Here is a 14,203-nt window from a genome sequence, read left to right as displayed (position 1 = left end):
TTAATTAGATATGATTGCATGTTTGTAACTAATATGCAATTATATCTAAGAAAACATATTTGAAAAATATGAGAAAAAGACTTGACATGATCAGGTCAATCAGAACCTAAAATCTGGTGGTGTCAAAAGTCTGTGTTATCTTAGAGCAAGTATGTACTATGACAAGGTGTATGAATGTGAAGGAAAATAGAAGGGTACGTCAGGACAGAAGAGTGTAGTGTTACATCCTCTCTGCCTACCCCTGCAGTTAAACAGCGTGATGGTAGTAGTGGTAGTAGTAGATGTCACAATCTTCTTCTTCTGCTTGGTCTAGGCCTTGTGGCCTGTTTTTAAGAGGGATTATCGCCTTCTGCGATGTCGATTCCCAGCTGTCGATGCATTTCTTTAGTGGTCTGCTCGGGAGTCGTCTACCTTGGGATTGCAATGTGGGGGGAGGTTGGATAGTTCCATTCTCCCCACATGCTCATACCATTGTCTCTTTAGTTGCCTTCCTCACCTAACGACATTTTCGATCTTATCCTGGCGTTCCTTATTCTGTCTCGTAGTCTTGCCAGATTTGCGTCATTTCATTTATGACACTCTTAGAGCGTTTTTTGTGCCTACGGTGTCCGCTCTACTTTCGATCTCAACGTCATCATTAACGAAAGCATTAACTTTGTGGATCATATTGATATATTATTTTGAGAAATAATAAGACTTTGTGTTTTGATCCACTCACATTTTTAGTGACCAGTTTCTTAAAACTAGTTATTATTAACTAGTTTTCTAAATTATAAGTCGTAAATTAGTCATAAATATAAGTAAAAAAAAATATAAGTCTTAAAGTCATAAATTAAACCCTGAAGAGGGCAACAGGTTGTTGCCGAAACTGGTTGGTTAATAAAAATGTGAGTGGATCAAAACACAAAGTCTTTTTATTTCTCAAGTTCTTCGATTTATGACGTTCTTGAAAGGAGTGAGTGAAGTATCACGAGATATCACAAAAATTAAAAAAAAATGAATCCCGAAAGTTCCAAAGGACTGTTTGATGGGGTACTCCCGAATTATGCGGTGTGAAGTTCGGGTATTTTGAAGGGAATATCTCACCCTGAAGTTTCCGCAGAGGCAGGCGGCTATCTGGCCATCCTCCGCTAGCAGCAGGAGGTGGTCCAGCTCGGCGAGCTGCAGCTTGGCGGGCCTGCACTGGCAGCCGCTGTCCCCGCAGGCCGTCACACAGTGCCGGTCGTGGGACACTCGCCCGAGGGACTGGATCTAGACAAATAGTCACATCGCAAAATTATATGCTATGTACAACATTTTGAGTGAGTCTAAATACTTGTTCACAAAATCTAGATTATCTCCAATTACAGGAGTTATTTTCATATTATTTTCTGACATCTCATCATCTTTGATGAGATGTCAAAAAATAATTTAAATGCTATGTTTTAGGGCTGCTGTTACCATACTTTTATATTTCATTTCGTTTTGTGAAATTTCAAGGACGCGTAATATTTTTTTTAAGATGAGACTTGCATGTATTATTATTTATAAAAACCCTTATCTGCACCCAATGGTGCATACGGCACTGGATCATATATACGCAGTGCTTTCGTTATCGTTAACACATGAAGGAAAGTTGATAAGCCCTCCGCTTCAGGCACCAGTCCAGGTTTAATATTGAATAAATATTAGAGTGAAAAATCACTTTTATTTATTTGAACCTCCTCCTGGGAATTGAATCTGGGACCTTCAGCACGGTACCCGAGCGTGTTGAACAATTACACTATGGAGGCGGACATATTATTTACCTTGCTTAGTACGTACAAGGTTTATAGATCATTAAGTGGATTTTTGTTACTTCTAGCTACTTTATTTAATTTTATTTTAATCTGAATTAGGAAGAAGAGGGATAATCAAGTGTGGGCCAATCAGTATTTGCTTCTCAGTATTTGCTGGACTGTTGACTGTCGTCAACAGGCCTTCCGTTCCACTGCAAGAGAGTTCGTCATTTTGAGTCCTAACTCGGTTAATGGTACCAATGTCTATTATTGGGTATATTTCGTTACATGAGAGAGAAGAAAGATATAACACGAGAAGAAGAGAGCTATACATTTCATTGTCACGAAAGTGGAGCAAAAGGGATTGACGACACAGAGCGATAGAAGACGCAAAGAGATCAACAAATATAATAATAAAACAACTGACAAAATATTTGACCAGCGATCGGTTTTCGTCGTAACCGACATCATCAGACTGGTGATATCGGTTACGACGAAACCCGGTCAATGGTCAAATAAAATTTATGTGTTTTTAATTAATGTTTAAATCAATAAATACCACTATTAAAAGTGGTATACCACTATTAGTTGTGGTAATAGTGATATTTACTAAGTAAAACATTAATTTAAAATGGATAGATTTTACCACAAAGTGACCGCCGAATAAATAAGTGAAAAAAAATATTTGTTTATAAAGTAATTGTTTTATTCTATAAACTGCAGTTCCACCAAGCAATGTCATTAAAAAACTAAGATCAACAGATGCAAAGAGCAATGCACGAATTCAACTGTTTCTAAAACCTAAAAAAAAAACACTTCGAGAGTGTCACGCGTGTATTTTTTATGGTAAAAATGTTGTTAAAGTTTTTGAAACAGTGTGTAATTAAAGAGAACGTGAATTTAAGCAATATTTAGGTATTACCGTGATGGTGACGCTCTGGTTAGCCGCGGGCACGAAGTGGTGCCGGCAGCGAAGGGGCCCGTCCACGTTCCAGAAGAGGGGCGCAGCCGCGGGGCTCGCCAGCAGGCCGGCGGGGGCGCTGCTCGCCCCGTAGTACTGCGCCTCGCACAGCCCCCCCGGCTGCAGAGTGCCCGACACCTGCTCTGCTCCAACAGAAAGGACAACATAAGGCATCGAATATTAAAAAAAAAATTATATATTCTACAGGTGGCGCAAAATGAATCACCCCATCGAAAGATGTTATAACTTTTACAAATGGCGTCGTACATCAATAATATTTGATACTTGTAAATAAGACATCTGCAGTATACAATCAAATTTAAAGTGGCGCAAAATTAATCATCCAATTTTGTTTTCGAATTCCTTTTTTTCTAAATACAAAAGAAGAAATTTAGGAACAAAAATCTTTATTTGAACCCTTACATTTTTTAATTAAGTTAAAAAGATATCCATCAAGTGGTTGCCTCCAGTTTTGATACACATTTGTACCCGTTTTATCAATCTGTTTGTATACTGCAGCTATCAAGTTCACAAATGTCACCCTGTACCTTTTTATAGGACCCACACAATACTCAGATTTATATTCTTCTCCATCTATGTTGAAATATCAATAAATACATAAATAAATAACTCCTGAGTGGACAAACTCAAATTTGTGAGCAAAAATTTTGAACTACAATTGTGAGGAAAAAATACTTCCAATTTATTTAAATTTACCTCACTTACGTAACTGATCTAAATAATATGAAAAAAAATGTCATTTTTAGGCTTTTTTTAGTATGTAAACATACTGCTATAATTACTTAACTTTCAAATGTAAACCATAAATTTCATTTGTAAAGTTTGTTTTGGAACACATGAATCGTTATAAATGTAAGCATATGGTTGTCAATTATAAGAGGCGCCATGTTGTAGTGGGTAGACGCTATACTGCGAAACTGGCGTACCGGATTTGATTCACGCCAATTGCAAAATGATTTTTTTTCAATTGGTATGAGTGATTGTGACGTATTATTCATATTTGCCTTCCATATTCTTACTATCCTATTTGCAGGCAAGCTTCTATAATAGAGGCTTTGGATTTTTTTTTATTTGAAAAAAGACGAACAGTTAGTGTTAGTGTTTTAAATTAATAACTTAAACCAGTGTTTCTCAAAGTGGGATATAACGCATTGTGGGCGTTCTAGAAGACTTTTACAGGGCATAAGAAGTCCAAAGAGACATATAGAAGTGCTAAGAAGTAAGATATATTTTGGATTCCTTCCCTATTTCTATGATGGGACATTCTGGTGACTTTAATTTCCCCTTTGACAAAAAATGTTGATAGGGGGGCGCCAGACTAAAAAAGTTTGGAAACCTGTGACTTAAACCAACAAACTGAATGTTAATGTTATAAAGTGATCACCTAAACCAACCAATCACATGTCGTCAGCTCTATAAATTATGTATATTGTATATTCAACATACTTATACAAATATTTACGGCATTGATTTCCATCTCTGGGTTAAAATTACATTTCATGGCCCTTCAAAAACCACATTCCCTGGTAAAAAATAGAAATACCTTATTAGAAATTTTGTATAATTATGCAAAGTATGCGGTATGCTGAGATCTGAGTGCCAAAAATGTACGAGAATTCTGCGTAAAAGGAAGTACCACGTACATTTCTTCATTTACGTGGGGGTAGGTACATACCGTTTACTTCCTACATTTAAGAGGATAACAGATGTAAATACGTAATTTACAAGACTTACGACTCACTTTGAAAAGATCTCTCTTATTATGTGGTTAAATTCATTAATTCCGGTTTTATTTCTCCTTGTTTCCCAATCCGTCCGTACTTGCGAATAAAGTAGCAAATTGAATTATATTTTATTTATTGTTTCGGCATTCGCTTTGTGGTAAGACATGATGAAATCGTTAAAGAAAAAGACTTGTTTTTTTACCACTTGAGTTTATTATATTATGACGACTAGTTTCGAAAGCTATGGTTCCATCTTCAGGTTTAAATTTAAATTATATTTAGAACTGAACGTAACAGCAATACACGTAATACTTAACACTGCTCTTAGCGGATATCGTGCTTAAAGACATTGACTATTGTACACCCACAAATACTGTGTAATCAAACAGGTCTAAATGGTAACCAGTTTATATTTAGACCTGAAGATGGAAGCATAGCTTCAGAAACTAGTCGTCATAATAAATTAATCTCAAGTCGTAAAAAAAAAGTGTTTTTCTTTCACAATTGAATTATATTAATAAAGTATCAAATGAAACAAGTAATGTATAATCAGATTTGCTCTCTTAATAACAAAAAATTCTATTTATTTTATTTGAACCTAACTAAGCAAACGTGCTAACCAATACGCTACGTAGGGCAGACGTAAAATATGTTATTCACTCAATATTTGTTTTTACGTGGTATTCGTTTAGTTATAAATGTTATTCGATCAGTCGAAATGCGATCTCTCAGAAGAATGTGTAACAAAACGATGTATGATAGATGTGCGAATAGTGAAATAAGGAAGGAATGCAAAGCTGAGATAAGCATTATTGATAAAATTAAGAAAGGTGTGTTGAGATGGTTTGGACATGTAGAACGAATGAGTGAGGAAAGAACGGTAAAACAAATTTATGAGGTGAATGTTAGCGGGAAAAGAAGCAGAGAAAGACCGAGAAAAACATGGCACGATCAGGTATGCCAAATACTTGAAAGTGGTCAGGTTAGGAGTCGTAACAATCGGCGGGTATGTATGAGGAGATGCATGTACGTGGAAGAGGCGAAGAATGTTTGCAAGGACAGAGTGGTGTGGCGCTCTATTCTCTCTGCCTACCCCTGAGGGGAAGCGGCGTGATGGTTAGTTAGTTAGTTTATAAATGTTATTCAGCTTTTTTTAGTATGGTAAAATATAGGACACCTGTAAAACTAAATTATTCAATATTTTAATGCTTCACTCGTGTAACATTTAACATAACTTCACACGTATAACATTCGCCATTCTACCCATGCTTGAAAACCACAATATGTACTAAAATTTCGGAAGCTATATTTATGCTTCAAACTGAAAAGATCTTAAGTTCCAGTATTTTTCAAGTCGCAAATAAACTTTCTCTAAATCTAGGTTTTACGTAATTGATTTTTTCTTAAAACACCGTTTTTACATTGAAAAAAATTAGTTTTTCTTCGAAGTAATTATTTGAAATTGAAAAAAAGGTATAAAAAAAATTTATAAAAAATATATTTTACATATGTTCTAAAAATCAAAAAAATATACAATCCACATTTAAAAAAAAATCGGGCGTGAACAGACATTTGACCTATCCGGTAGTCGTCCGGCGAATAAATTATGTGTTTGCGAATATCCCCTTAAGTGTGCTATATCTTCGGCTACATCCATGTTTGATTATTTCAATTTATTTATGTTAGTTTTTTGCTACCAATAAAAAGTGAAATGTATGTAACATTCATCCTTACATAAGGAAAGAATTTACACTACCCATTTTGGTTTAGTTGTGACTAAATTACATAATAAAAGCGATCGACTTGTGATGTTTTGTTTTTTTGATTATTTTTAATTCCATTGTCTGATTGAATAGAAAAGAAAGAAAATAAAATCGCTCATTTGTATTATATTTAATTTCACAGTATTTGTGAGTGTACAAAGTCAATATCTTGAAGCACGATATCCGCTAAGAGCAGTGGTGTTAAGTATTGCGTGTGTTGCTGTTACGTTCAACAGATGACGCTGCCACTGAAGTACAAAAGCTGATTCTCAAAAACATGTTTTATTTGTCAAACCTGTATAAAAAAACACGAGTGTATTTTAATGCAATTGTGTCAAAAATTCAAAGCAATCTGTGAAAAACTAAAGGACCTTTAAGATTTTGACCAAATTAATAATTTTATTTTTATACAGTGTCAAATCTAAAATGTAAAGCAAAAGCTGGGTTGCGTTTCCGAAACGTTATTTTATGTTAGTGAATTTTTAAAATAAGCCATCATGATCCGATGTTTTTGAGAACTCCGTTCTGAATGTTTTATTTCTCTTTTTTATACATTTATAAAAAAGGTTTTGCAATTTCCAATGCTGATTGAATGTTCCAAATAGCTTAGGAAGTGCGACACGAAAGGGCAATTAAGCTCTACTTCTATAGAAATGTCATTACTGAAATGTAGGTTCCTCTCAGATGGGTGGCGAATGATGTACAGGATGTCATGAAACTTCGCGACAGTGGATTAGTGACATTTTGACAGTCCGACGCCCAAAATAGGTAAAGCTGGCAGGAAACACAACAATGTAATGTGTTATTTTAGTCCTTAAAAGGGTTTAGGTAATTTTACAAAATGTATTTTCGAGTACCTGAACCATTTTTGTAAGTAAACCGGCAAAACCTAACAGAAAAATAAATAAGGAAAAAGCTTTTTAATTTTTCATTATATTGTGTAAATTTTTTGGTGTAAGTGATTTGTGATTGTCCTGACGAAGAGATGCGTATATCTGAAAACTAGTATCTTGATGAGTTAATGGTTTCATTACTGAGGCAGAAGCAGGATCAGATTCAAGCCCAATGCAAGATGCCCAATGCATTATCATTGAACAGAGTGATATTTTCCACCAAACTTTGCATCTCTTTATTTGACACACTCTTTGAACAACGCTCTAGCAACATCCTCCCTTCCCTGAATATTTTCTTCATCGCCATCTTTTCCTGTTCTAGTTCTTCAGTGGTAATCAAGATCTTTGTCCGCGAAGTGACTCCATGTTAGAGCCTCATTTTTTTTGTAGCCTGTAATTGTATTCGTAAATTGAGGTATATTTTCGTCGGGAAATTTTGTGCGTAATTTTTGTGCGTAATTGTACTTAAAGCATTGAAAACCCGAGGGTCTACTGTATTTAAAATTATTCGGTAATAACAAATCTTTGATTGTTGTTTTGTCAAAGAATAAACAATATGGCATACTAGTATCTTAAGCTCGTATTTTACGAAAATGGCGCTATTAAAATTATACGAAACATTCATATAATCAACAGTAATGGTTTCTCAAATTAAAAATGAAAGAGTATAATTCATGGGTGCATAATTTATTATTTATAGTAGCACTGAGTCGCAGTAAAAATGCTACAGAGTGTAAGTTAAGGGGGAAGATGTTTTTAAAATGTCGATGTTGTAGTATCTCATTTATGTTTAATTTATGGGTATAAATTATTGAAGAATTACCATCAAAATTAAAAATGTATAAGTCTGTATTTTATTATAATAATCTTCAAAAATATATTTATAGATTTAAGTTATTAATATGAGATATGTTCAAAACTGCGTACAAAAGATTTGTTTAAAACAAAGGCATCAGCTTTCAAAGATATTCGCCATATTTATTTATCTTGATATATTTATGTAATTATTTTTACTAAAATTAAACAAAGTTCTATTGACTTGTTACATACACTTATTTAAACTAATTGTTAATGGAAATTGGGAATTATATAATAATGAGTTCAGTTCGACACGTACAAGATATGTACTTTAGTAAATAATAAAACGTATCATACTCGACTACATAATATTAAAATTAAAGACAAATTTGTGTTGTAATATTCAATAATATAATAAAGACAGCATTGATTTATCGTAGAACACCCACGATAACGTTATATGAGTAAAATTCATATCTATGAATGTAATTACATTTGAAATGTCAGCCGTATTGATTTGTGTTAATGGTTCTAAATTGCTGGCCCTATAATTAATTCTCCCATTTTCAATGATTTGGAATCCTTTTAATGAGATTTATATATAATTAGGAAAGCATGAAGGCCTTACATTAAGGTAGTATCAGATAATATTGAATATTTATAAATTATTATTTGGTTGATATTCTCATACATAAATGCGGTAAAAAGAAATGTATATGTATTATATCTATATACAAAAAATATATATTTTAATGATTCTAGGAAAATGATACATGATAAATAGGTTTTGATTTTGTATAGAAATAGATAAATGATTTTGGCGATGGAACTAAATAAAAAACCCAAAAATAAAAACTGCGTCTCAAAATTCTACGAATTACTCGATCAAACATTTCAACTTCAAAATGCTTCAGTTCAAAATTCCATTAGATACTTCAAAATCATGACAGCTCAAAATTTCCTGGAATATCGAAAATACTTCTTAGTAGTTCTTAAATAAAAAAAAATATTGAAGAGCTTTATATTAGTTAAAAACTAATTGAAAGCTCCTCATTGACAGAAAAATGATTAGATTGTTAAAAAAAAGTACTCTTGTAATTATGTTAATCATGTAAAGAAAAAAAAACGAAAAATCTAAAATTGCCTTAAATCAAATGATATTTGTAATACCATCGTGGAACATAAACGGCCCTTCGAGGTACTTTAAATGATATTTGAAACACCATAATGGAACATGAATAGAGGTACTGTGAATGATATTTGTAATACCATCATGGAACATGATCGCCCCTTCGAGGTACTTTAAATGATATTTGAAATACCATCATAGAACACGAACGGAGGTACTGTGAATGATATTTGTAATACCATCATGGAACATGAAGGCCCCGTCGAGGTACTTTAAATGATATTTGTAATACCATCATCGAACATGAACGGAGGTACTGTGAATGATATTTGTAATACCATCATGGAACATGACGCCCCGTCGAGGTACTTTAAATGATATTTGTAATACCATCATGAAACATCAACGGAGGTACTGTGAATGATATTTGTAATACCATCATGGAACATGAAGGCCCCGTCGAGGTACTCCGCGTCGCTGGCCTGGTGCAGCGGGGACGGGCGCCGCAGCAGCAGCGTGAGCGCGCGGCCCCGGGACACGAGCGTGCCCGGCTCCACGAAGCGCCCGCTGCCGTCGCGCGCCAGCCGGGACGCCGGGCTGCACAGCTTCAGCAGCGGCTTCTCCACGGCGCTGTTGCTGCGGTCAGCCGCCGACCACTCGCCGTCAATCACCTCGATCACCGAACGGCATGACGGCGCCCTGGAACGATATTTGTGCGTTATTTGATTGTTGGATTTTTGACGTATAATGATAATCAGATTTATAATGAGTATTGAGACCCATGGATCTTCCCCGGAAGATGATATTTGTGCGATATTTGATTGTTTGATTTTCGACGTATAATGATTATCAGATTTTTAATGAATATTGAGAGCCATGGATCTTCCTCGAAAGACATTTGTGCGTTATTTGTTTGTCGTATCTCTGAAACGATATTTGAGCATTTTTTTATTGTTGGACTTAGCTTAGAATGATTATTAGATTTAATGTGTATAGAGTACAAGTACCAACACTAATGTATGGAATGGGAGCATGCAGTTGGCAAAATAATGATGAATGAAGACTGAATACAGTCAAAATGCGATCTTTCAGACGAATGTGCAGCAATACGATGTATGATATCAATCATACTTCGTTTTGTATAAATAATTTTGTACAAACATAACTTTAGGATCTAGAAAAAAAGAAGAAGATGAAAAGAAGAAGAAGAATGCTTTTTTTTGTTTCAACCTCAGCGTATGGAAGTGGATCATGGAGTAAGCAAAAGATAGTAATTTTCATCAATAACTATTTCCAGGTAAGTCTAAGCGGCTCAAAGCACAGTAAGAGTCAAATCTCCTCAAAGTTTGCCACTAACAACGGAACAGCAACTCAACTCGACCTGTCTATTTAATAATTAAATCTAAATTAAAATGCGAAATCTAATTCATAATTAATTGTAAGCAAAAATTCATGCTAATATTATCAGTGAAAGAATGGCTGGTCAATGTTCCCAACCCTCCACCCCAAAATACGCCAGGGGCAAATTTTAATTTTAATTTTCACGGTCGTATCAATGTTGAAAAAAAAGTATTTTAATAAATTTTTGCGGGAAGCGCTACACGCTATATTGAGCTTTCTGCCCTTGCGGCTTTCGCTCGCTCGCCAAATCGAGATTGGTTATTGGAAAAAGATAACAGCAATTGGTCCGCTGATTGGATGCTTCCCTATTATATCGTGAACACCCAGTTAGACGTAAAATGTAATTTTATATAAAAAAAGCTTCTATAGGTTAGCGCGTTTGGCTACCGTGCTGGTTGTTTCGGGCTCGATTCTCAAGGCGGGTTGAAATAAATAACATTAAAGTATGTGATTTTTCACTCTAATGTTCATTTGATATTACCCTGGTACCTGGACTAGGAGTAGATTTGAGGAATTTGGATTTATGTCAAGCCACTGATTTTAGTTCTCCAGTCGTGACGTTTCACTTCTTCCAGCACCTGGATTTTCAGTAATTAAGTAAGCGCTATAGACGTGGGAACGTATAAATATACGTATAAAAGTAAGTAAATTTGCGTAGAGTAATCTCTGAGTGACATATCGTTTAACATTCCCTTACGCGGAACCAGTCACGCATTACCCTTTCCATTTCGTTCCACACCATACACTATGCAAATTATGTATGAAGGTAGAGTTATATACCTGCCATATCCAAATATACTACTATCATTTGTGATGATAGAATCACATAACCGACTTGAAAATAAATCTTAAATAAAATCAGCAACCTATGGATAATCTTGTGTTTAAAAAAAATATTACAATATTTTAAACGTAATATCAATTATTATTGTAATGTGATTATCGTTTAAAATCACCCATAAACGAATGGAGGCTTAAAAAAACTATCATTGAAGGATAAATCGTAGTCGTATAGGAGAAAGTGACCAACTAACAAAATGTAAAATGTTCAGGAAGGCCCTTTAAGTCACTTTTGCTTGGCAAGAAAATAAGCATCAGTGCAGTTAGTCATTTTTAACAAGTCAATATATTGTACTTAAAAAAATAATTTAAATCTCTTGGGGTTTTTTTCAGGGCAATATTAGGCTAGTAAGGTATCAAATAATCAATAATCACGTTTTTGTAAAATGCACTTTCTCCTGTATGACTACGATATATTTATACTCTATAAAAAAATACAGAAATGATAATAATTTTAGTAAAAAAACACAAATTAAAAAAAATATTAACATTGATAAAAGTCTTATGCAATAATATTCGATTAGAAAACATGACATTTATTTTGAAGAATTAATACCTTAAAATAAATTAAAATGATTTATGATCTTATTCGATAACTATTGTAATATCTTTAATATTTTAGCCATTTTAACAAAAGTGGAATTTTAAAATGTCTAGAACATCATATGATTTTTAAAATTATTTATCAAATTTTATTTGATATTAAAATAAACAATGCAAACAATCTATGCTCATTGGATATGCAATAAATAAATGTTTTAAAGTGTTAAAATTAAACAATATGTAAAACAAATATATATTTAAAATTATATAAATATATTTTTCATTATTATAAAAATATTTCATAAATATTAAAATATATATACTTTTATTTATTTTTGCATCACATCACGTTCACTGAGTTTTGAAAATGAATTAGATATATGTACAATATATGTACCCACTAATTTATGCTTGTGTATACATACATGTTATGAAAATACATACAACTAACATGTTATAATATAATTATATATAAATGTATATAATATAATTATATACTTATAATTCTTTTTATATAATTTACAAGGAACCTGAAATGAAAATCCAAGGAGTCAACGAAAAGCTTTTAGCCTACAAATGTACAAACGTGTAATAATCTACACGATTTATGAAATTTTCTCAACGCTATGTTGGTTGGTAAACATCCTGCCTTACAGAGTCAAACAAGTCCAAACCGGTTCCTGTAAAATAAATGAACAACCTGTAAATATCCCTGGGCTTACTTGAGCTTATAATTGAAGAGGGAGATGTGCACGACATCTGTGTGTCTCCCCGTGAAGGTGATCCTGCACTCGGGATGGAAGGGTAGAGAACGCGTGTCGAAACTTCCGGAGCGTCCATTCCGTTCTGCGGTGAACGACAAATCGCATCGCGGCCCGCGACCCGAATCTAAACAGAAAACAAAACACATTTTCAACATTTCTAAATAGTTAGTCACAAATCTGGGTTATCTCCAATCAAATGAGTTATCTTTTTTTTGACATCTCAAGGAAGATGAAGAAGAATATTGAAGTCTAGGCATTTACGGGGCTTACGATCGTCGTAGGCTGGTTCAAGTGATCACATTACACACGTGTAATATTCACAAATTTTACCCATGATTACTCACTACTCAAATTCTTGAAAGTTCTATATACATGATCAAATTTTAAAACATTGTTTAAGAATAACTAGAATTTTCACTAGTGACATCTATTAGTGACACGAATAATTTTTTTTGAATTTTTTTTTTGAGTAGAAACTCTTATTGTAGCCTTTGACGTTCGTAAGCCCCGTAAATGCTCAGACTTCCACATTCTTCTTCATCTATGTCGAGATGTCAAAAAATTACATATTTAATTTTTTGACGTAGACGTAGAGGCCAAAAAATGAGGTACTCAATTAATTACAGTAGAACGTCGATTATCGAAACTCCTTTATCCGAATTGATCAAAATACATTCATCCAATCAATAAGTATAGATAATCATGGTGCTATTGTAATTTTAAAACCCTTAATAGCTTGGGTTTTATTGTACTTCTTTAAAACGCGAGAAATAAATGCAAAACCTGCCACTGATTTTAAGTGTGTGATCGTTATCGACATCATCAGACGGGTGATGTCTGTAACGACACCACTAGTCACTGGTCAGATAAAATATATGTAGAAAAAACTATCCAGTTGTTATTTTATTATATAAAATTCACTTCTACCAAGAAAAGTCAGTACAAAACGTAAATTGTAAAGAATTATAATAAAATACTGATTTCTTCATCAAGCATCTTTTCGTTACAAAAATTGAAAACTTGTTTCTCCGTTATAGTCCACAAACAAAACTACATATGTAGAATTTTTTGTCACATGGAATTAGATAAAAAAATAAGTAAACTTTTCAACAGAAAATATATGAAACACCATTGTGTCATCGTTACAATATGAGTAATTTAAACTTACTGAAAAAGAACGAGATTTGATTGTGTTTTTCCTTCTTCTATGTTACCTTACGCTGCCTAGTTACACTTTTGTGTATCAAATAGTGTAAAATAACTTATTCTTCTTTTTTGCGTGAACAAGGCGTTATCCTATTTCCTAAAGTACTGAATTAGTATTAAGTGTCAAAAACAGAAAATGCGGATTTTGGGACACAAATTATTGTATAATTTTTAGAAAAATTTTCTCTCTCGGTGTCCTCCGTCGAAAATTCTAGGAATTTTATTTCAAAAGTTGGAAAAATTCTTTATGGCTCTACGAGTATTAACACAAAGGAAAAATCTTAAATATTGTGGTTCAAAAATAAATGTTTTAAAATTTATTTAAATCATAAAAATATGTGCATACTATATGCATGTGTTTCTTAAATACTTGAAAAATAAAACAGTTATTATTTTCTTGTAT

General features: G+C 33.4%; 1 protein-coding gene across 1 annotated transcript in view; it reads right to left on the bottom strand.

The window, feature by feature from the left end:
* The window catches only part of LOC148313958 (uncharacterized), a 148,204-nt gene that overhangs the window by 35,546 nt on the left and 98,455 nt on the right, over positions 1 to 14,203 (bottom strand). The window contains exons 9-12 of the mRNA XM_088270865.1: positions 12,553 to 12,718; positions 9,483 to 9,745; positions 2,680 to 2,861; positions 1,087 to 1,251 (exon numbers count right to left, since the gene is read on the bottom strand). Of these exons, the coding sequence (XP_088126991.1) occupies positions 1,087 to 1,251; positions 2,680 to 2,861; positions 9,483 to 9,745; positions 12,553 to 12,718 (776 nt within the window). The remainder of the gene's footprint in view (positions 1 to 1,086; positions 1,252 to 2,679; positions 2,862 to 9,482; positions 9,746 to 12,552; positions 12,719 to 14,203) is intronic.

The sequence above is a fragment of the Brachycentrus maculatus genome, unplaced genomic scaffold, assembly GCF_059751285.1.
Source record: "Brachycentrus maculatus isolate JH-2025_06_01 unplaced genomic scaffold, ASM5975128v1 h1tg000004l, whole genome shotgun sequence".
Taxonomy (NCBI): Eukaryota; Metazoa; Arthropoda; class Insecta; order Trichoptera; family Brachycentridae; genus Brachycentrus; species Brachycentrus maculatus.
This window is presented reverse-complemented; position numbering and strand designations above follow the sequence as displayed.